This window comes from Clupea harengus, chromosome 14, assembly GCF_900700415.2.
Source record: "Clupea harengus chromosome 14, Ch_v2.0.2, whole genome shotgun sequence".
In the NCBI taxonomy this organism is placed as follows: Eukaryota; Metazoa; Chordata; class Actinopteri; order Clupeiformes; family Clupeidae; genus Clupea; species Clupea harengus.
In genome coordinates, this window is record NC_045165.1 from 27,172,032 (window position 1) to 27,197,765 (window position 25,734).

General features: G+C 43.2%; 1 protein-coding gene across 2 annotated transcripts in view; it reads right to left on the reverse strand.

Moving 5' to 3' along the window:
* Positions 1 to 25,734, reverse strand: part of supt3h (SPT3 homolog, SAGA and STAGA complex component) — an 86,234-nt gene that overhangs the window by 31,766 nt on the left and 28,734 nt on the right. For both annotated transcript variants that reach the window (XM_012838102.3, XM_031580477.1), the window contains exon 3: positions 11,110 to 11,194. In XM_012838102.3, the coding sequence (XP_012693556.1) occupies positions 11,110 to 11,194 (85 nt within the window). The remainder of the gene's footprint in view (positions 1 to 11,109; positions 11,195 to 25,734) is intronic.

Here is a 25,734-nt window from a genome sequence, read left to right on the forward strand (position 1 = left end):
TCTGATTACTAACCGACTTCTCTACCTCCTGTACCACTGTCGCCCCTATGAAACATCCACTTTCACCTTGATTCAATTTCAAGCCGATGCCCCCACCAACAGAGAAGGCACAGTTACAGCGTTTTCTTCTTCAGTTGTCCCAACACATGCTGAGAGAAGAGGCGACTGACCCTTACTGATGTCCAAATGTACGCTGTAATAAGCAGTGCACAAATCAGAGGCCTGGTGTGGCACTAAACTACAGGAGAGGGCTGAGAGTTTCTCCACACATGATACACAGACATGGAGTGGCTATGTATATGTGAATGAATAAGAGGGATGGTGGGAGTAAGGTATAGACAGAGAGAGAGAGAGAGAGAGAGAGAGAGAGAGAGCCTGCCAGTCTTGTGCTCTAATTAAAGGGATCATTTTTAATTACACCACATTTTCAAGTGACATAGGCTTCGGCAAGCTGGTTTATGTCACGTTACAGTGCAGGAAGAAAAGGACTAGCTTTCATGGCATGGGATGGCAGAAGTCAAATAAACACGCCTGCTGAACATAATTTCCCCTGCACGGCTACTGCTCGGGGTTGAAATGAAATCCATTATTTGATTACACTGGAAAAGGTAACAGGAAGCCGAGGGAGTATTCCAGTCCCAGCCTCCTTGTAAAGATCAATTGCAGTGTTCCCTTTGAAAAGGGAGCTAACAGAGATACTTGGTGTTTTCAAAACCAGGGTCAGAGCAGACTGTGTTGTTCCTGGTTGCTAGGGGTGGACTTCTTCCACACGCTGTCCGAAAATATTCAGCTACCCAGTTTAGGTGTGCTCATGGAGTCTTAAACTGAGACTAATATGAATTGTCTGACTCAGAAAAAGACCAAACCCTGAATAGAGTACATACTGTGTGTCCATACGCTTTGAGAGGGGACTGCTTTAACTAACCAGGATTCAGTACAGAACAAGAGTGAAGCTGCGATACGTTTGGAAAGGAGAACGGACAAGAACAACAGTCATAAATAGAGCTGATGTTCAAAACAAAACACAAGAGCATGATTATCGCAAGAAGCTGAATTCCGAGACCGCTTGCACAGACAAAATATTTTGCTTGTGTTTTGTGGTTTAATGATGGTGTTTGGCAGCCCGAGTTATCAATGTTGTTCTGAGACAAAAAGTCCCTGAGAGGAGAGCAGAGCAGAGCAGAGCAGTCGAGTAAACACAACGGCAGCTTCTCATCTGCGCCAGTATCACTGTGATAGCACAGAGACTAAGAGCAACTTACAGGAATTGCCTCGCTGCCCTCTTCAAAACAGAGGAGGGGGTTTTGTAGCAGAGGCCGTCACACATGCTGTGCACTCTTTGTTGCTCTGAACAGGCTGAGAACAGAACATACATCGCTTTAAAATGAGGTCATGGATGTTACAATAAATGTAAGAGACGAGAACCTCACTCTGGATTAAATATTGGAGAAGAAAAAAAGAGGCTGATGAAAACCTTAAAAAAAGTGCCACAGCTTGCTTCATGAGACACATCAAAACGGTTGATATCTTCATAGGTGGTGGAATTGCTTCCATTTGCAAAGAGCAAAAACACATGAAAACATGGCAGATGACAGCATCAACTCAAGTCACCAGACATCTACAATGTGCTGTGCTGCAGATACATACAGAACACCACAGAAAAGTTCACAACATGCTTTAGGATTCATATGCACAGGACGTCGTGGCACTTTGAACCAAAAAAGAAGGCCAATGTAGACAATGTTTTAGTTTAAAAAACCATCTAAGGTAAAAATACAATATTAAGGGATATCAAGTAAGGACAGAAAAAACATACATTCTTTAACAGACCATTAGAACAAAATGTAAAAGCCTCAATTTCAGTCAGATCAGCACACGCCTCATGGTGTAATATGCTCTAACTTTGCCTTTTCAAATGGTCCGTTTCATTCTGTGTTTCAAGCGACAAAAGCAACAGCGAAACACTGTTTGGCCGTGAGCTCTCACATGTCCCCGTCAGTCCAGACCCTCACAGAGCGAGTCTAACCCCTCAGTGCAGACCCCTGGCCTCCATCCCCTCACAGAGCCAGTCTAAGGATACGGCCTGCCGCGGCTCCAGTGGCTCTCACACTCACTTCATCCTCTCTTCAGGAAGCGGACGGCTAATTGGCTCCGGCACGCTGCGGGCCTCTGACATATCTCAGGAAGAGCACCTGAAGGAGACGTGACATGCTAATTTCATGCATACCTTCACCGCCCCAAACTGTTGCTGCCTGTCGGCATCCGGGCGAGCGGCTCCCTGTGCCCCACTGCACGGCTGGGGTGTGTGGGGGCCGGGGGCCGGGGCGCAGGACTGGGTTTCAGTCAGGACGTTGCCAGACCAGACCCTCGCAAAAACCAGACCGACCACAGTCCACCAGCATGAATGGCCTCTCAGAACATGAAAATAGTGGAAGATGGCGGGGAACGGCGGTATTTTTTGACCTGATTGCTAAAAAATAATCTCAAGTAAAACAGGTTCGTCGCTGGTTAGGGACCACCCGTGGCGCAGATGTCCACAAAGTCAACAGGAGTCAACAGAAATATAGAGAAGACAACCAGACAAACACCCTCTAAAAACATAAACAAGTCTGAGTATTTTGAGGTTCAAGGTTTTCCCTTCTGCTGAAGAGCCTGATTTGGTGAGGGTAAGCCCTGGCTCAGACTGGAACTGTTCCGCTTTCCGTGCAAAGGTGCAGGTCCTGATTATTTTAACAACTGGCAAATTACCTTACGGTTATGAAGTACATTTCATGGGGAGCTAGCAGGCTTTAGCCTCATGACAAACTGTGAAGCTATCTTTTATTAGCAAGCTGCCTCAAAATCAGAAGTAAACGTGATTGAAGAATTACAGAGATTCCAATAATGTCTGCCCAGCTCAACTTCAAATCTGAGAAATGAAAGGACAGCAAAACGTTGCATTTCTACTCCACAGGCAGCTAAGAGAAATTCACTGGCGCTAGTGAAGCCCATCAAAATGTATCAGGCAAGAAAAAGATACATGGTTCAAATATTAGCAGACAGCCCTATCCAAACTTCTAGCAATTAGCTACTGGTAATTACACTGATTTGTGTGATAGACATTTATTACAGACACAGATGGGGGAGATTTTCATGTCCCCAATCAAAATGGTGGCCCCATTTCAAGCAGTCGTATAAAGAAATTGCTGCAGTAGCAGAAGAAGGAGCAAAAACAAGGCCCCTGGGATGGACTGAAACACAGGAATCATAGAAACTTCTTAGGAATAACTGCCTGTGAAAGCGGATCCAGCCAACTTCTGCACCTGGTGCCTCAGGAAGCGGCCAAGTGAACCCTGATTCACATGGAGTGTGTCAGGCAAACCTGATGGCTTTTCACGGCTCTGTTTGGGTTACTGAAGGAGGCTGACATCTAGCACCAGGACCAACCAGCAGTACATCAAATCACAAACCAGACAAGGGCTCAAATTCTCAAGGAGAATTGAGTATTGTTACCTGTAATGTATGCCATAAAACAGTACACTTTAGTGTTCTCATAACAAATCTCATAGCATGGGTGAAATATTGCTAATTATGTTAATATTAAAATAATAATTCATTTAATATGAATAATAAATAAAACAAATTGAAAGGAGAAAAACACAGACTCCCTCATTAATGATACATTTAAATAACACAGAAGCCTCACTTGAGTGCTAGACCCAGCTCCTTCAGACACACGATCTGTGACAAGGCCACGTCATTGAACACTAGGGGTCAGTGTAATGATCTTCAAACACACATGACCTAACCCCTCTCTGAACACATACCCATTTCACTTTGTTAACAAATGCACAGGGTCAGACAAAGAGCCACTGATTAAAAAAAAACACCTCCATAAGCAGCAATGACACTCTTGCACGAACGAAACAGGAGTCATTATTAATAAACTTGCTCAGTTTATCGTGCCTTAAACTCTCACGTTCATCCGGCCTTAACGGGAAGAATACGTCACAGTTGCCAACCAGAGCATAAGACACGCACACAAATTGTTTCCCTGTGACATGGAGTGGACACTGAGGTTTCTAGGGAACCCGGAGGGTTGACTCCCAGCCAGGGTCACTGTTAAGGTCACAGTCAATGTGAGTCTCCCTCTAAAGTCCTGGATGGCCTTTTACTCTCCCAGCTGAGGCTGAGAGCGTGGAATATGAATAGCAGCTGATTTAGTCTTGACTTTAAATGAACTTTGAATTAACAATGTGAGACTGTGTTTGGGCCTAACTATTAATAGGCTCAATATTATTTTGTGGTGAAGTTTTCCCCCCTTTTTTTTCTGAGGGAGTTGAGGTTGCGTCAACGGAACAGATGTAGCAGATCTGTTTGATGACTGAATACTTTCTATCTGGTCTCCACAAACAAAATGAGTAAAACAAATCCTGAAACTAATCAGAGATGGGCAGCTCGTGACTCAGCATGACTCACTGCGAGAGAGACGTGTTCTGTACCTTTTGTCAAGAGATGCCTTTGGTAATGCAGTTGTTATTAGACCCATTGACACATGATACCTTCATACATAAATAAATAAAGTCCACAGCATTCAGCCACTGCAATAACAGGCAGTGAGAGATGCTTAGATATCAGTATGACACATGAAGACATGAGGCTCTCACCCAACACTCAATATGAGGGTGGGATTACTGCTGCATGTTCCATAGGCAGGACATACGGACACATAAGTATGTTAACAGAGGGTAAACTGAGGAGGCATACAGACTGGCCAGGAAATGTAGGGGGAAAAAAAGCATACACCGGAGTTAACAGCCCTCACACACACAGAGACACACACATAGAGACACACACACATAGAGACACACACATAGAGACACACACATAGAGACACACACACATAGAGACACACACACAGAGACACACACACACACACACCCCCAAAGACACACACACACACACCCAAACACAGAGACACACACACAGAGACACACACACAGAGACACACACACACACAGAGAGACACACACGCACGCACACACACACACACACACACACACACACACACACACACACACACACACACACAGAGACACACATACACAGACACACACACACACACACACAGAGACACACACACAGAGACACACACACAGAGACACACACACACACACACACACACAGAGACACACACACACACAGAGACACACACACAGAGACACACACACACCCACACACAGAGAGACACACACACACACACACACACACACACACACACACACACACAGAGACACACACACAGAGATACACACACACACACAGAGACAACACACAGAGACAACACACAGACACACACACACACACAGAGACAACACACAGAGACAACACACAGACACACACACAGACACACAGACAGAGAGAGAGACACACACACACAGAGACACACACACACACACACACACACACACACACACACACACAGACACACACACACACACACACACACAGAGAGACACACACACACACACACACACACACACTGCCTGTATTGGAGTACTCAAGAGAAGAGCCCCTCTGCCCTTCCTGATTCTCAAGACACGATTGGCTCACGAGGTGCACCCATCACACATCGAGCCATGGAAAAAAACATTTTAGCATGAATGCTCTAACATGACTAGTAGTTCATATGGACCAATAATCTGTACCTTAAGGGTGCTGATAAAATGTAAACAAAATCAAGACAAAAAGCAGACTTCCCCATATTTAAAAGCGCCATTGTTTTTAGAAAGGCACCAAATAGCTTTCAAAGCCAGGCATCAATTAAGAGGTTATCAAAACAGCCCGGCTAATACAGTTGCTTAGGGTGAGGGTGTAGGAGCAGCGGAAGCCGAGGCATCGCTGCGAGGCCTAATGATTAGCTGGATGGAAACAATCTTTCACCTAAGCAAACATTTAAACACTATGCAGTCTCACTGCCTCTGAGTGAGCATGTGTGTGAGCATGTGCATGGAAGGTGTGTGTGTGTGTGTGTGTGTGTGTGTGTGTGTGTGTGTATGTGTGTGTGTGTGTGTATGTGTGTGTCTGTGTGTGTGTGTGTGTGTGTGTGTGTGTGTGTGTGTGTTTGTTTGTTTGTATGTGGGTGAATGCCAGTGGGCCTGCATAGATATGCAGATATCACTGTTTGTGCTCAGAAGAAGATGGTGCGCGCGCGCGTGTGTGTGTGTGCGCGTGTGTGTGAGTTGTGTGTGCCATGTGTTCTACACTGGATCACACACACTGCGCGCTCACCAACAGAGTAGCGAGAAATGTTTGCGGGCCATCTGGGAAGAATTTATTGTGTAATTTGGTTTATTACCACTGCGGTCTTTGCCTAAGTAGCATGCACACAATTGCAGTCCACTCCACTGGGCTACACCTGGCCTCTCCTAAGAATAATAAATGCAGCTGAGGGGAAGCTGGGGATTAATTGAGGGTTATCACCATCATGCTCTGTTGAATGCGACCGGCTCAAACCGGTGGGGTTATTTATGGTGGCGTAAAAATAAACATTCAAAAGGGTGGCATTACACATTTTATCATAACAAACAGTCAGCCTTTCCTGACAGCGTACCTCCAAACAGAAAGATGAGAAGTCAGGAGATGTGCAGATAAGAACAGAGTCAAAGACAGACTCGGAGGTGAACAGTTGGTCTTGATCAAATGAGTGGAGGGATATCAGAGGAAGTCTCTGAGATGCTGTGTGTGTGTGTGTGTGTGTGCCTGTGATCAGTTGTGTATGTGATACTCGCATATGAAAACCATTACGCAGAAATATACAAAACATTTGTTTGGCCCATGAAGTATTTAAAATAAGTACCAGCAATAAGCATTGTGGCAACATCAGTTGCCATTGCAGTAACATCAGTTGGCAACACAAAATATTCCTCAATAAAGTTGATATATTCTATTGTACTTACTCAATGCACTGGGTTAAAAAAGCCTTTTGTGCCCATACATATACCTGTTAGCTTTACATGACACAATATTTAGGGAGCATGTTCCAACTGTATCATGCTCTCCTTGGAGCCTGCTGTGTTATATACGGCCCTGGACCTACACACCAGAGTTATACATCCTCGGGGAGTAGTCACTAAATTACTTTGGGCTGTCCAGGCTTTTAAGTTTGGCAAGTGGGCTCCACAATAGTTTTTAGTGTGGGGATTTATTCCACACCAACCCTCGCGTTCATCTGATTGGTAGTCAGAGCAGCCGCCATATAAATCTGTCTGGAAGTGGCCACTGTCTGAAAATACGGCGCAAACAGATGACAGTTAACATTAATGCATTAAGTGAACAAGACAAGAGGGTTCGCTCCCGGACGTGAGGTAAGGGGGGGAAGGACGTTTCCTCCTCCCTGGCCTGGAAGGCAGCTGTGAGCGGCAGAGATTTAGGGAAACAGATGCGAGGCCAAGGGCTCCAGAGCAGCTCCTCAGAACTCCGACTGCCTCCATTGATCTCCCCCGAGTGAAATACAGGGCTAAGGAATCCATGGACGAGGGCCCAGAGAGGACCGGTTTGATCACGTTGTCTGAACATGACATTGATTTGAAGGCAAGGTTCTCTAGCAGGCTCATCCGTAATGAAAAGTAGTGGGAGCGAGGGGCAATCACTGACGTTTCATTGGAACTGAGAGGAAAAACTAATGGCCCAGCTAACTGGACCATCAGACAAGACGTAAAACATCACTTTGATCTCTTTGCGCTACACAGCTGCATCTTTACCTTAGAGTCAGCAAAGGTGCCAAATACAATAGCTCTGCAATGCTCCAACGAAAAGGTCTCTTCTTACTTATCATCTCTGGCACACTTTATATCTCTTCAACAGAATTAATTCATGAGTTGGGCGCCAGTGAGTGTTGTCTCATTGCTTTACGTTTGTTCCATCGGCCAGCTGGACGACAGGAAACCCACTGGACTGCTCTTTAGTGAAAGGTGCTGGTGGACCTTTCAGTACCAATAATGAGCATCTTGTGATCAACCACAATGCAAAGCAGTCATTTGGGCCATGGGATTAAATGAGAAATGTTAAGTGTTGCCTGTTTGACTCATCTTTTATAGTTCAACCTTCTTACAGGTTTTTATGACATATGTTAACAAATGAAAATAATATACTGAGACAATCACACCTTTCCAGGTGGGATTTCGTTATAGGAATTGAAGCGATTTGTTATATCTATTTGCCAAACACATAGCATGAAATATAGAGACCATACTAACCTAACCTAACCATTTTTAATAGCACCCATCCAGACATAATTGTGGTAACTCAGTAACGGTTAACCCATCTTGAAGTAGATGAGAATCTAATTCAAATTCAAATTCACCTGAGGTCAGATCATTCAATTCCTCGTACATTACACCCGCCAATATCATAGGTTTCCTCCAATTCTAAACAGATCATGCCTACCAAACAATGTTAGCGAAGCCTAGCGCTCTCCGGCTAATGTTCCTCTGTGGGGGTGCCATGGAAACAGGAAAGAAAGAAAGAACAGGACCTGTCCCGCAGCAAACCCAGAAGAGGCAGGTTTCCTCTCTCACCTCGTGGCCTCTGGTTGCTGGCAGAGTGAAACTGCAGAGGAGAGCCCAGGGCTTCCCGTCCCAGCACCTCTCCCCGCGCACACCACACCACACCACACCACACCACACCACAGCACAGCACTCCACCGTGTGATTTAAGAGGTCCAGACTCCAGAGGGGAAAGGTCAAAGCAATGAATTTAGTGAGACACTTTCCCCCTCATTGTGGAAAAGCGGCACCATGGAGCTGTGAGGTGAAAGGTTAAAACAGCACGGCGTGTCGGAGTCTACTCTAGTTGACCCTCCGCAGATAACTCCCCCACTCCCCCACCCCCCCACCACCACCCCCATGGAGGGGAGCCGTCTGACCCACACGGCAGAGCCAAGGAAGCTCTGCAGGCAGACGGTAGGGTTGCTCTCATAAACCAACACACAGGAATGAGAGTGGGAGGCTGAACAGCTCAAATAAACCCCTGTGGGGAGGTCATGTGGGCTTCAAGACTACTGTAAATGACATGCTAATGAAGTTTTTTAGTAGGATGCTAGAGTGCCAAATTATACCAATTGTACAATTACACACTATATACTGTATACTCTGACTGTACAATTACATACTGTATACCGTATTTTGCAGTATGACTTTCTTACATCATATGTGACTGGGAAGCTTACAGGGCTAATATACCTAATAATCTAATAGCAATCTAATATACCTAATATTTCATAGTTAAGAGAAATGCACATGATTTGATCTATGAAGCACTGAAACCAGTGTCATCAGAAAACTAGATTGACCTTACAGTTCCTATTTTGTTTGTGGTGAGCTTGTGATAATGTGCTAGCACAGGGGGGTTTACCCGTGTGTTTATTTAAGAAATGACAGCACTTGACCTTGCAAGCAGGCCTATTTACTTTGCTTTGAGCATTTGTGTTTTTTTGTCTTCAGGCCGAGTTGAATGGAGATCGACTTTCAGAAGAGTCTGCTGCAGGGGATTTCTGGGAAGCTTTTTTGAAACGTCCGGGCCCTTTGGAATGGTGCAAACAAAACTGGTCAGAGACGGGGCTGCTGCTTGTGATTGTTCTATTTCTGTTTAATTACAGATCTGCCTTAAATCGTTTTCACAGATGCTGTAAATGTCTGAGCCTTTTGTTCGAAAGCTCAACGGCTTTGCGTCAGCTGTCCCCCCAACAACAAAAGTTTCATGTTTAACTCATTGCTGCCTGCATGACTTTGACTTCTTAAACCTAACTGAATGCAAGGAGACATAACTGAAACATAACACAGTTAAAAAAAATTATAATAATAACAGTGCAGTGAAATAGCTGAAATGCCACTATGGTTCACTAGCCTCTTAAAATCTTTTTTGACTCTTTTTTGTCCATTTCACATCCATTTGTTTTTCATACCCAAATACCAAGGCCTACTTTGCAGTGTTACCATAGGATGGTGGCAGATTGCAGAAGTTATTGTACAGATAGGCCCTGAAAATATAAAGAATGACCTCTTACATACCCTTCATGCGATCTAAGATGTCTGAAAGATTGAAGACATTCATTTTTTTTTCTTTTAGATCTAGATTACTGTGGATGTGAGTGGGATACTGGTCAGGGACATTTACATAGAAATGTGTGGCCAGTCAAATCTCATCCCAATCAAAAGTCATTAAAGTTGGAATATGGGAAATTTCTATCATTATTATTTGGCACGTGCGTATGGGGCAACATTGAGGATAACTGACCAACGGAGTGGGGCAAAGACTATCTGATGTCATTTTGAAGGGGACTACTCAAGGAACATATTACTATATGTTTTCCACATAAGGAATGAGTGCAGCTGCCATGGTAACTGCACAACAGTACTGAGTGCATGCCTTCCTTGTGCCAGACTGACAGGCCAGGTTTCCAATCCAATTTGAGTAATGAGTTCTTCATGGATATATTTGCTGTCTGATTGGCTTATTGTGATGACTGAGGTGTTGTTCTATAGCAGAGACAGTGACATATTGAACCATAGGCATCACATGAGTTGTGGTCAACCCAAAGTCATTTACGTATAATTCTTAAATGTCCCTTCTTGGTTTGGATCAAAAATGTCACAAAAAGGTCAAACGGCTTTATTTTATTTTACAGTGGACACTTAACGATAACTGATTCTACTGTTCTGAACTTCTTTAGTCGTTCTTTTGAGTTTAAACTTTTGGTTAGTTTAACAGCGTTTTGACATGCCCGATCGTAAAGCCAGTGGTCTTGCCATTTGTTTGACATAGAGGCCTTTGATAGTCATGAAAAATATAAATGCCCATAATCATAATCTTAAAGAAATATATTTGCTCACATATTTAATTTAAGGAGGAATATTAATTAAATAATTTGGAATTGTTTTTTTTTTTGTGTTAGATATAGATTGGAAGTAGAGGTTCTGATTTTTCTACTGATGCCATGGGTATGCATGTAGCGTGTATGGAAGCTTGACAGTGATTCCATTAAGATGTCCTATGAAAACTTGCCTTTAGTACAGGCTAAGCTAGAGTCGTGTTGTTGTCTGGGAGGGGATCAGTGGTAGGCAGGCTCACCATGTTGATGAGCTGGGTGTGCACAATGTCCTCCACCAGTGCTGCAGTGTCATGTAAGGGTCTACGGGAGTCCCCCAGGGCAAACCTGCAGGGAAACAGTCAACCAGTCCAAGACAAACACGTTAGTAATATCAATAGCAGCACATTATTCTTCTTATCTTACTGTCCATCAGCTGTGCTATTATGATTAATACGCTTAATTGAAATTCTAATTAAAATATTAACATTGTAAAGCGATCCTAGATAACAGAGAGAGAGCAGAGGTTTGTTTTGGCCTCCCTCTATCTCTACAGCATTATGTGATAGAACTACACTGTGTCTGTCTGTCTGCGTGCATGTGTGTACTTTATATTGTGTGTGAGTGTTTCTGTGTGTATGTGTGTGTGTGTCCGCATGGGAATGTGTGTCGCTACCGTGCTCCTCAGCAAAACATTTGTTTTGTCAATGACATGTGTCAGGAAAGCCTTTCCAGAGATCATTAAAACGATTCCACCAGACAAAGAGGTCCCTTCTCGAGCCCAAACCCATGGGTTCAGCTGTAAACATCAACAGGCTGAGATTGCCTTTACTGTATTCACTATGTGCATTGCCAGAGAGCTGTTTACAAATACTGAAGCCCTACATTCACAGTTTTTTCCCACACGACTCCTGCCAAAGCTCCCCACATTCACTGTGCTTAATATCGACACAGTGGTTTCATCCAATAGAGGCGAAAACCACAGGGCGGCCACACACTCCCGTTTTAAAGGAGGGAAAGATGGAGAGAGCGATGGGAAGTGACCCTGGGAAGCTTGAAGCTTAATCTGCTTCATTAACACACAGAGTGGCATACACCATTATGCTCAGTGCAAAAAAAAACACTTTACTGAAATGAACATCAGGCGTACAGTCAGCGAAGATGGCTTTTAAGACATATGGTTATTTGAGCTATTACTTCTAGAAGTCTCTTTCATTGGGCCTTAATGACCTCCCCTGGGCTTGGCATATGAAAGCAGTGTGCCACTCACGATTCCATACTGCTTTAGGTCATGTGAAACGCCAGGGCTTACACTGAATAAGACGCTTAGTGGTATTTCTTGGTATATATTTGTATATTCCAAATTTCGTTGTATGCAAGTACAATGACAATAAGGGCTTTTATATTTATATTCTATATATATACTGAGATATCCTGCAATTTAACTGCAATGAGTAAAACAATGCCTTCTTTTTTACTCTGCAGTGTATCTGGATCTCTCCCATCTTGTTTTGTGAAATAAAGCGAGGTATTTCCCATCGTCTTATGTCATGGCTTGATCTGCATTGAGTACTACTTGAGCAAAGGCACTAAGCAGACGAGACCACCCCAAACTTCTGGATCAGGAAGCAATTCACTACGCGTAGGGGGAAACTAAAAGAGGGAAATATGCAAGACAGATGGTAGAGCCAACGTGAGCTGGATTATTAAAGCTAATCTGTTCCTTATCTATTTCCTAACCTGTCAAAGAGCTGCCTTTGAAAAGGTGTAAAGAGAGAGATATTTAGTTCTGCTCTTTGCAAACACATTTCTAGCTGCAAAGCAGACAGAGGATTCTTTTACTGAAATACCAGTTCACCAGCTGTCTCTGCCTCTTATGGGCCCAAAAAGACACATAAATGGACATACAGAATCACCTACCCTTGAGAGTAGAAAAAAAAAAAAAAAAGTTCTCCATACATCTGGATATTGGATATCTCAGGCATAACCCTGTCAATTAACTTTTATTACATCCCTGTTTCGCTCTTTTCTTCACATGAATACATTTTTAATCCAAATGACTTCCAGAGGAGAATCAGTAATTCGCTCCAGTTGCATAATTTATTCCACTTGTTTAGTCACAAAGCCGTTTCAGTTCAGACCAGGAAACTCTCGAGACAACAGACCTTCTAGGAGCTTGCAGACTGGACAACGATCAATCATTTTCTCTTTCCGCACGACGAGGGAAACCTCTTTTGTCTGTTGTCTCAACAACTGTTCCAAAATAAAGTGCAGTTTATGGGGCTGGACAAGCTTCAGTTTAAGAGACCCAATCAAGAGGCTTTGATAGGCTCTGAACACAATTAAGAAGTGCTGGGAAGCAGACAAACAACAACTGCAGGGACATGAAATATGGAGTAATAAACAGCACAAACAATAAACTGCAATTGCGGGCATGCATGTGCTTTTAACATGTGTTCTCCCTTGCTTGGCTCTAATTTCCAGCCTAATATGACAAGAGTTTCTGCCGTAGTAGCTGACATTTCAGCACGGCAGACATGACCGTCAGTGATCTCCTCACTCACAGACTCCTGACAAGCATCTGTTTATGCACAGCAGCCATGCTAGTGCGCCTGCATATACAACACTAAACAAAAGACTGCCAAATCACAATTGGATTTCTAAAAGTGACTGGGTATTTGGATAGAGCTTTGTGTCCAAATGCATAGCGTGAAGTGGAGGCCTGTGTTTGTTTACTTGTGGTGTGGGGAAGGCCCCCTCATGCCTCCCTCAATGACACCAGTTCTCCAGTTTGGCGCCGAATCAGAGGGGCCAGTAGGGACAGTATAAACACATTGATTTGACAACCCTGATGCCTGGAAAAAAAACAACTGTACAATTAAATTCCAAATATACAACGCCGAAAAGTACACAGAGAGCCCTGACGACTAGTTGCCTGCCAATATTTATGGATTTGGATGTGCGCATCTATTTAAAGACAATGATAGGGAGCTCTTTGGAGTCGGAGTCAGGGAAAGAACAATCCTCTGCTCCTATCAGCGCATCAGCATTCCTCTACATCTGACTCTCCACAGCCTTGTTTGAATTACAGACTGGGAGCTGGAGAGAGTCCATATTCAACTTATGACCCCAACTAACTAAGCGTTATCATCTCTGTGCATTGTTCCTTCGTTGAGGACAATGCATGAGTGAAGGTCATGAAGTTTTTCTGAAAAAAAAAGATCTTCACCCTGACTAAGTCTGTCACAAGAATAAGAGGATATAAGTGAAGATAAACACGGTCATCTTTGAGCAGTACAGCTGAGCTACATACGGTAATCAATCCAACCAGCAGAAGATAGGCCAACAGTCATCAGGTTTTCAACTGAGAAGAGGATTTATGCCATAGCAGTAGAAAAGAAAAAAAAAGCTGGATCTCTTAAATCACCACATCCATTTTCATAACCAAACTATGGACGGAAATGGTTAATAAAAAGAAAACAGCTACTTAGTTTAGTACTTACTACTTGGTGACAGTAACAGGGCTTTTTAACGATACTTAATTTAAAAAAGCATGAAAAGCGCCCTGCAATAATAGTTGTAGGGTTAACCAAAATGAAGCAGATTCAATTCATTGAGTGAATTTCCAGACCCAACACAATTAGTGAGGTTACAGACAGCCAGATCTATTGTTTTAACAGTGGCCTTTTTATTTGTATATTTCTACCAGTTCATGAGTCTTTCATTACACACACAACACCACAGTTGAATCACTTGTGTGAGAAAAATACAAAGGGATAATATGTTGGGTTTGGGCAAACCCATTGGGCAGCTTAGGTCCCTAGAAGAAGTAGATTTATCCTGTTCCATCAGAAACGGCCTTTATCCAAATGTAAGCAGTAAAAACTAGACCATTGAGCAGTTTCACACCCAAGATAAACGTCAGGAAAACAACTGGTGTTTATTTTACAGACACTTCTGCAGGTTAGCGTGAAGAACCCGGGGCTGAGCTGGCACACACTGTGCACTGACAGGGGAGGAGGGACGGACCTCTCCTCCACTCCTAACACAATGTCCCTGAGCGCAGTCAGTCCGTCTAGGGCTGTTTACATGCTATTTCACATCAGCGAATGGAGAGTATGATGTCAAAGACAGCACTAGACGGGCATTAAGAGTCTCACATAACCCCTCTATTCTGGAGTGAGAGAGACACAGCAATAAACCCAATGTGTATAGTCCTTTCACAACACGAGTTTGTTTACTGATTCACTACATGGCTGGAATGTGTGTGTGTGTGATCTTTCCTAACAGTCATCCTTGCTCCATCCTGTGAAAACACACAAACATCTTCTTCTTTATATATTTTATGTTTTCTTTATTTTGAAATGTCTCCCTTTGATGTGCCGTGTGATGGATGGTTTACACGGCCTCAGTAAAGGAAGACTGTGTGGGCAGCCAGGCTCATTGCAAACCGGAAGAATCAGCATCTTTCTCACTCGGACTGAAGCCCAGCACGAAGGGCTCAGAGTAGGCTTCAGTACTTGTCCAGGTTTTCTCTTATTTTTCCGTTTTGAAATGCGTTTACAATGCGTGTCTGACTGGCCTTGCCGTGGAGCTTTCCTGGCTAAAAGGCGTTTCTAGCGATTGGGTGGGTTAGGTTGGGCTGGGCCTGATCTATTTTAGGACTGTGGGGTGCTTGCCTCCAGACAGCAAAACAGTCTTGAATTTTGATACAGGGGCCAACACAGGACGCAAGAGATTCAAAATATTCAGAGTTGCCGGAACTAAGAGATGTGGAAAGAAAAAATATGGATCAGACATTTTAAGGGAGAAAATATCAGCAATGTGGTGCCATAAAATGGGCAGCTCGGCAGGGTACGGCTTTTACTGCCCCACTTGCACTTCTGTAAAATGTCGAGGTTTGACCTTGTTGGTTGTGCGTACATGTTCAACTGTGTCCTGCCTCAACTACACAATTTCCTTAAATCTGTCTGTTTAAAAATCTGTAATGGTATTGGCAGAGACTGTCCAAGAAAATAAACATACGTAGCAGCTCCAGTCATAACTGAAGGCAAAGTTTGTTATTTTGTTCAATGCATTGGCAGGCAATATTGAGACCTTCAGCACTTATTATGGAGAGCTTATTTGAGTATGTCTGGTCAGAGGGAGTCGTTCCATGCAAAAACTGAAAATACTATTGTAAGCAGAGCCTGACATATTAGCTCCATACATAAATTACTTGGCACGAGACGGAGGGGCGAGAGTTTAGTCCGTTTGCTCTGGCTTGCCCAGATCATCTCCCTCAAAAGCTTAATGATCTCACTTTGCCAGAAGATCAGAAAGATGGGTGATATCTAAAATTGTTCAAATTTAGGGAGGCTTGTCCCTGAATTGATATAAAGCATGCAGGGTATCGTCAGAACCCCTTCAGAGACGTATGGTGGTGTACAGCTTGTCTTTTTTGAAGAAAAAGCAACTCATCCATCTCTTTTCCCATTTGGAAAGACAGAAACACAAAGGCGACTGACAAAGAGACTGTCTGCTGTCCCATTTGAAAAGGTGCACATGTCTAGCCCTCAGAAACACCCCATTCATTACGAGGCCAAAACACTAACAACTATATATGTGGGGCACTTTCATTTTCTCCCAAACCTCTGCAGAGGAACCAGCTGGACTTGAGTGCTCCCAAACATATGAACCCAGCTCCACTTTGCCCAAAGGCCCCAGGAGAATTCCTTTATCACAAACACATGTTACCTGCAAATCACTGTTGCTCTTGCAACCTGAATAATGATGATAAGTGGGTGATTATTGATATGTGCTCTCTCCCTCTGCCCTAATCACATTAAAGCTTCACATGTTTTCAGAGAGATAGGGAATCAAAAGAGGGCTCGGAGCGTTAAAGCCACAAGTATGTAAAGGGCTTAACCCGCCCAGGCTGAGAGAGCTGGCTATGAGAAGGTAGGAGAGCAAGGCTTCTGTATTTTCATCTGGGGAGTCCAACTGCTTCCACAAGGCTTTTTAAGAGGGATACTTAGGACACCGTAACAATTCATAGTGTAACCCCAGACAAAGCTCCCGCCTCAAACAACCAAACAGAGTCCTTAGATTCGATTAAGATAGAGGAGTAATAGGTTATGGCAATCCCAGGAATGAGCCAATTATACTGGTAAACAGAAAAGATGAGCCTCAGGGTCAGGTTAAGCCTTGCTGTTGGCTCACCTCTGAACAGCTGTACAATAAAGTTAAAGGTGCAGTACGTAATTGCTGCTGTCAAAAATAAAAAATGTGTCTAGACTGATTGTGTCTTCCAAGGGTCATGTTATCCACTATGCTTGTGCATGTTAATTCTCAGTTGGTTAGGTATAAGCAGGCTGGTAAGTAGACATTCTCCCGTATTTGCTTTCAAAAAGAGACACTGAATGGACAGGGATACCAGGCAATAATGTCTATTTATTTTACTTGCAGAATTTGATCTGTAAGCATTTTCAGCTTTGACAGCACTTTATTGATTATATGAGTCATCCGCTTCTCAGGTTCTTAATTCATCTAGTGAGAACCAAAACTGCAATTTGAGTTTTGGTTGTTGAAAGTAAAAGAAAAAAACTTTAAAAAGATGATTTGTGTGACCATGACCAGTCAGACCAGTCACAAACCTGTGTGCATACACTTGGCTGAGTTTCATAAATAAATACAAATGTATAAATAAGCTTTGTAAAGCATCATGGCCAGTCACATTAGTGTTTGACTGGCCAGACAAGTATTATATAATCATGATCTCTTCATTATGATGCTTTCATTTCCTTGCACCATCTGGGTATGGCTAGGTCAGATGTGATGTGCAGTTGTGTGAGAAGGCTTGCTAAACAATCCTTCTGCAAGCTGGTCTATTGGGGAAAACATCTTAAAAAAATCCAAACCATTATATAACAGAATTACACTAACACAAGACCACAGCAAATGGTAAAATTAGAGTGAAACTCACACCCACACGACCACTATGTCAAAATGCTATACCGCTAATAAGGTGACAGTTGTCCATTGCCTGGCAAGCATGCACAATCATGTTGTCAAATGACATATATTCTAAATGAGCTCAAACAGTGGAAGTCTGGGTATTCTACTCGTATCAGTCACTACCCAGTAAAGATACCATTGCTTCAATAACAGGATATGGTTGGTATTGGTAATTTTGAAAATACGCACAAACAGCACTTAAAATCAACCACAGCTTCTGTGAGTAAAAACGGTTCAAGAGGCTGGTTAAACCGCCCACTTCTTGGGGACTTTTCAAAGTTTTTTTTTCCCCTCCCTGTTTAACTATTTTTCCTGTTATGAAGTTTGGTTTGCTAAAATTGTCCTTGTAAATCTGTGGAATGTGCTTAGGTTAATGAATCAATGTTATAAAGGAGGGACAGGGTGCTGTGTACAAAACACTTTCACATGAACGTGTCGTCAGCAAGGCCGTGCAACCCCTGCGTGGCCCTATTCAAATCAGTCATTTAACATTTAACAAGTGAATTAAAAAGTATTGTCACCAAACCACACCCAGACTGAGACTGAGAACATACTGTTACCATTTGCTGGAGGGGATGGCATGGATAGACGCTCAGACAGCACTATGCTAATCCTGCCGTGTTTTTTCTTGCTACTGACTCTTGTTCGACTCCCACATTTTCTTCATTGTGAAATTTCTCAGTCTAATTACTATGAATTACAGTGGAAAAACTCAATACAAAGGAACATGTAAAATGTGGGTTTATAACCAATTATTTAAGGCTCCAAAAAACACACAAACACACACAAAGAGGGAGAAATGTGTGCATCATCAGCCTGAGATGAACATGTTCTGTATCCCACACAGAGTTTTAACACGAGTCTCTCAGGGCTCCCCTGCCCGATACGTTAAGGGCGTGGGCCAGTGCTGGAGTGGAACTTGCCCAGTGACAGCATAAAGCCTGCTTCCGTCCGCATGGACGCTCCGTTTGCCTTGTCTGGAACAACAGGTCCAGACTGAAGCCACATCCTGAGCCACAAAGGCACCAGCACCTGCCGCCTGCCTGCCCACTCCCCTCACGCTTGGGCTGGGGCACATCCTTTCCATTTGGATACCAGATTTTACCTAACAAACGAAAGGAGACCGCCAGGAAAATACTCTGGGACACGGGCATCGCCCTGTCAATCAGGTCCACTAGACTGTGTCTTTATGAATTCTATGGTTTTTGCATCATCTGAAAGAGACACTCAATTCTCAGCTTGGATCAGTATTACACAGAAAGTCAGTTTGGATACTGACAGGAGGCTCTGAGTATTCCCCAAAAGAATATGTTGATAGTAAAGAACAACCACATGCATAATACATTAATGTAACCAGGACCAACCGTAATTATCTAGCGCTCAATAAACTCTGACTCACTAAAACGGGACTGCCTAAGCTGGGTTTGGCTCTGGTCGGGGCAATAAAGTAATTAAAAACTTCACTGAAGTGATTAAGACAGCTGAGTCACCGGGGGAGCTGAGAACGTTTTGCCATCCTTTAGTTACAAGCCTCCCGCAACAGCACAACAACTGAAAGCCAACACCGCCGGGCTCTCCAGTGCCACCTCATCCCTGGGTGGTGAGCAGCCGCGTGGAGCCGGCCAGCCTCCCAGCCTCCCAGCCTCCCAGCCTGCACCCCTCCGCTGCCCTCCGCTCCACTTGCCTCCGAGTGACTCCGTATGCAGGCGGCCCGTGGGCGGCCCGAGGCCTGATTCACTCCAGACTTCTGTTGCAAGCGTGGACTGAGACACTTCGCATGTCCACCTCATTACAGTCGACTTCCTGTCATGCTGTAAACCACAATGGACAGGCGGCCTGGCCAGACAGGAAGTGAATCCATTGCCAGATTATGAGAAGATGGTGGGTTGTTTTTGAATGTGTGAGTGTTTTTATACCAATCACCCTGGGTGATAAAAAAGAGAAAAGAGAAAGAGACTGTTCTAAGTGCTGTGCTGTTGTAGCTGTGCAGTGTCAGTGCTGTTTTAAGCTTGAGCTGCAAAAAGCTCATTTTAAGAAAAGGCAAGCGTTCCTCTTACGTTGAATGTAGGAACATCAACCGGTGTTACATTTAAAAGAAAAGGTATAGACGGGGAAGCAGGGTTATTATCGTGAACTAAATCTAATTTGTAAACTGAAATAAAATAATTTATCCGAAGAACATGTAAAACTTAACGAAACAAACAATTATTGCTAAAAAAACGAACAGAAATAAAATGAGAAAAGATAAAAGTAATTGCCGCTATCTTCTCAAGATGGCAGACGTTGTGTCCAATCCAGGGGGCGGGTGTCACACTCCCTAAATTCTGTGTACAGTGTGTAGCTTTAGCCAACCACCTTAAGATCACGCTAAGAAACGTGGGAGTCCTGTATGGGACTATTTGGAATTTAATAGTGAAGGTGCTACAATTTAGCCTGGATTTCAGACGAACTTAGCCCCGCCCACAACATTTTAGTTTGGGAAGTTCGGTCTGGCATTACTCCATTGGGGAGAAATTATCTGCGGACAGACATTGCCGGACCAATCAAATTGTCAAGGCGGGCTTTATACGATGATGGACAGATGATCAACAGTAACGTAATCAAGCACGTCACCAACACACGAGTTAAATTTGTTTTCAACAAACATGGCTGCCGCTGGAGAGCTGAAATGTATAGATTCGAGTCCATTTAGACATTGACAGTGCATTCATTTTGAAAGAGGGACAGAGAAACGCGATTAAGGCATTTGTCAATCGAAAAGATGTTTTTGCCTTCCTTCCTACGGGATCCGGTAAAAGTTTAATTTATCAGCTGGCCCTGGTCACATACTACGTTGTTCTGATTGGTTGTAGGTAACCAATTGAGCGAAGAGGCATTTTTTCTCCTGGTTCGGTTGAAACACGCCCCATAATCACAGCCCAATGGAGCGATATCAGACTCATATTCTGACTAGAATTATGAGTATGACATCGTCAGGCTAGCTACAATTGAATGCATGGCAAATTCAGATAACAGCATCTGTGGTGTAGAAATCAACGGGAAAAATCTCCCAGATCTTAAAATCCACCTTCAAAGTAACCACTGACAGGAATACACATTATCCCTGGGGAAGGATGTAGTGAGACAGAGCGAATGAGTTGTAAGTTCACATGTTCGTTTTTTAGGGATGTTTAGTTAACTATACTGGTAGGGTTGCCTATGAAACCCCATGTCATATTGTTTGCCTGAAGTAAATTTGAAATATGTTGAAATATGTAATCATGTCTTTGCCTTTTATGTGTATTAAAGGTACAGTCCCCGATTCTAACCCCATACACTTTTTGTCAAATTCAGTGACTGCCCTTTACCTGCCCGTTCAAAAGCGCCGGTGTTCATACACAGTTCTGCCTCTGTACATGGGAAACAAACATAGTGTCTCGGGCTGGGCTATAAACAATCCCAGCCAATCAACAGCGTGCCCCAGGAGAATGGAAAGGAGGGGTGTAACTTGATTGGCTTGAAAACCAAAATGTGGACTTTCAGTCTGAAACAAATGTATTGCATATGTTAGTTCAATTTAGCCTTGAAATGTTGATATATTGAAAACATTTTTAAACTCAAATTAAGACTGAAACTATAATAAACTAAAAGTAAATAGAAAGGAAATAAATGAAATAAAAACTAAACTGAAACTAATGAAATCACTGGTGAAACTAACGGAAATTAGATTTAATACAACTATATCAAAATAAAAACTCGATTGAAAATGGAAAACTATTTTAACCTTGCCGGGAAGTTCTTTTTTAAAACAACTTTGATACACAACCGAGTCAGGAAAACAGTCTCTCAACATCTAAGAGCATATTTAAAAATACTACGGCACAGCTGTTAGACATTTATTTTCAAGACCATAGCAACAATGTTTGGTTGTTTCCAATTTCTTGAACCACAAATAGTAAAAATGTACTCAGAATATGTCAAATGTAAATAGCAAATGCACACTTCAGCACTTTCAACAGGACATGAAAACAGAAAAGTGAAGTCTGTGTCCAAGGTCTAGCTTTCAGCGCCTTGGCTATGTGGGTATGGACAGAGATACGATTAAGTTTAAGCCATAAAAGAAAGACTAGCCTAGAATATGGATTACTAGAACAGGTCAGAAGAGAGCAAAGAGACAGAGCCCATAATGACAGGGTAAGGCATACAATGTGCATGAAGCACATCAACCACTACTTTATAGAGCCAGGCACTAGACCCTATGTACATACGTGTATGTGGAATAAACTGTAAAAAGAAATCCATATACAAATCAAGTCCGTGAAGTAAATGGAGATAATAGACTCTGTCGTCATTTGATGGGAGAAAGACATATTTCCATACACACAGGGCCAAGTGTTATAGGCCCTTTGTCCCTCCTTGTCGATAAACTAGTATTTCCCTCTTTTCCCTCCATGTTGGTTGGCAGATTCATGTTTTTTAACTGCACCTCACATGCAAAAGACAGTCATTGACTTCGATTGTAGCATACTCCGTACATTGGATGTGGATTTACTGCAGGCTGTAGCCTTACCAAATCCGAACACTGTACATTAGCACATTTCAAGGGATCAAGCTGTAATTTACTTGGGTAACTGACAATTGAGTACAGTATTACTTGTTCTCAACCTAAGAACTAACAATCCTGTATTTGATTGGACTTCAAGGCTACAAGTAAACTACACCACCATAAACAGTGCTGCCTCGTGGGTGAAGTCCAGATATCAACAGATGTCAGACGTCATTTTATGACACAAAGAACAGAATACTGTACTAAGGACACTCCTTACTTAGAAATAGTACCTTCTGTACGGTAACAAAAAAAACAGTTCACTTAAAACAAAACTATGCAATAATTTGACACTCTCTGTGGTATATTTTTACAGGCAACTAGATGTGCCATCATCATCAAATTCTTTTTGATGCTATATGGTTATGTGAAGATCAGATGAAAACACTTGTCATTTCCACTAGCCATTCAGGGTATGTGCAGGGCTGGAGCACCCCGCAAAAATGTAAAAAGCTAAAAGCTTTCACAGCATGATATTGCCAACTACACATCGCCAAAAGACACCAGTTAGCATGTTGCCAGTGTCAGGTGGGCTGTTGGCTTCTGCATGTCTTTTAGGTAGTCAGCCTGCTGGGCTTGGACCCAAACTCCTTACTGCTGCTTTAAATCCCAGGCTTGCCCAAATGCTGAAACGAGTTCAAACCCTATCTAGTGGTGGAAAAAGACAACCCTGATGTAAAAAAAAAAAAATAATAATTCACTAAGCAGTTTCAGGTTTCACTGGTAAGTGAGAGAGTGTGAGGTATTGGAAAACCCATCACTGCTAGGCGCAGGGTCTTAGTATGACTGTTAAGTGACCGCTGGGGGGCGGGGACTTCAGAAAAGATCACATGAAACCACAAGCCCACAGAACTGGCCAGAGAAGCGTGGCCTCTTTCAGCACCGTAGAGCCATCTCTACTAACCCCCCCCAGTCGCCACAACCCTCAGCCCCGGCCCCGGCCCCGGCCCCGGCCTCGCCTCGCTCCTCCAGCTAGGGCCCCATTACCGCCATTAGCCAATGTCTTTAGGGCTTTACTACTATATTGTTCCTTTTCATCAGTAGACGGTTTGGGCAGCGCCTCTTTGCGGTCCGGCTTGTCATCATCCGTACATGGAAACACATGTGACGACGGGGTGGGCAGGCTGAGGAGTGCAGGCGGTAAAGGCAGGACCCCAACCAGCATCCCTCCCGCTTCGCAACAAAGGGACATCAGGAGTGAGACAGTTAGGGGCGGACAACCACTAATAATATCAGCTTTCAAATGATAAGACACCAATGTACACAAATTCCGCACTGAAATCTAAAATAAAAGGAAGGGAAAAATATTTCGCTATCTTTCTTTGCACGACAGGCAAAGTTTTAGCGCGTCTAAATGGGCTGATCTGCACAGTGCTGTAAAGGTACTATTTTATTAACCCCATAAAGCACCATAATAAGGCTGATTAACTCCACCTCATCCCCGTGTGGCCAGGGCAAATCCTAGTGAAAGAGTAATTACTTTCATATGCCTCCTGTTGGAGGGAAGAATCAGAGGTTTTTCTTATTTGTAATAATCCCAGGTCATTGTGCAAAGTTCTCATTAGAAACGGAGGGGAAAAAAACATCTCCTAAACTCCTGAAATCTCATTTGGAATGGTGTTCTCATCAGGCATAAAATAACAGGACAGTTCAACTGAGTGTTAAGCTTGCTGTTATGAATCCAAAAAGACTATTCTGCACCCCCCCCCCCCCCCCACACACACACACACACACATTGACGCGACAAGTAAAGCTGGCTAGGCTTAAACTTTTATTTTAAGGATTACTTGCTGACGCAAAACACACACACACACACACACACACACACACACAGGAGTCCAGCAGGACTCACCTCTGCCAGCAGGGCAGGGCTGGAGAGTGTCTGGTGAGCTCATTCTTCAGCTCAGACAGCCTCTCATTACCGACCTGACCAAGCATCACCACCACGTCAGCCCCGGCAGCCCCCACACGGGCCTCGGCTCACTGGCCCGCCACGGTCAGGCCTCCGCGGCGTGGCTGAGAGGTGTCGCATTCTGGGATGCAGCCTGTGAGCTCACATTTCAGACAGTGGACGTCTCATTATTTTAAAGCTCCCGAGAGCAGCCACGTCAGAGAGAACCCTTTGAACCGCATATACAGAAACAGGTGAAGTCCTGTTACAAAAGGGTCACCTTCATGCAACTGAATAGCACTGGACAGAATAGAATGAAATATATTGCTGCATCTAATTTGGGCTCACCATTGAGGTCTTAAATGAGTTTTGATGTAGCAAACTCCACAGGTGTCATGAAAGAATGAACAAGTATTATGTCAGAGATTCATCATTTGGGATTATTCATCCATTTATTATCATGGATGAGTCATCTTTGCACATAATTAACAGGGAATCAAAACTAATACAAGTAGCAGCCCACACATCTATTGTATTGACCTACAGAACCTAAAGTTCATTCAATCTCTACTCTAGTTTACTCTACTCTACTCTATTGTATTGACCTACATAAAGTTCATTCAATCTCGGCTGCTACTCTGTTCTACTCCTCATTTTTCCACAAGTGCACACTCTTTGCTTTAGAACAAATCTGCAGGAATATTTCTGACACTGTTTTCACAGTCTAAATTAAAATAACTCCCAAGAAGACCTCTAATAAAAACTATTTTTTTGTCACTGATTAAACAATATTCAGTTAACTTTGGAGTTGGATCCTTCCGACCGCATCCCTCATTTAGCCACTGCCTGGGACGCTACGGATAAATATTACCAGACTCAATTCATTAGGACCTGTATATATTGCTGCTCCTTTGAAATCCTAACTAGTAGTAATCATGCAAGTTCTTGGCTTAATCTCCTCACTTGAGCTGCCATGACCATCTACCAAAAAAAGAGAGAGAAAAAAACATCCCTTAAAATCATGTCCAAGTCACTTATTTTGACAGCAGTTTTTATCCTTAGGTAGCAGAAATAAACATGTGCTATCCAGCCAACTCTTGTGACAAGCACACCATTATACTACGTACTTATTGCAGTTTGGTGGAGGGCTGGCACTCCTTGTATACCATACCATATATGAGCTGTCTCTTGGAGCTGGTTTCCGTAATCATTACCACACTAGCAAGCACCACAGGATGATGTGGGCAATTATTAATATCACTTAAAAAACATTGTGATGGCCGTTACAACATCCTGTCTTCAAGATGTCGGAGTGGATTTAATTTGATGCACAATCATTCAGCTGATTCTGATTAAATTTCAATCATCTTTTTTTTCCCCTCAGAGACTTTTTGTAATGAAGTTGTGTCTACTGAG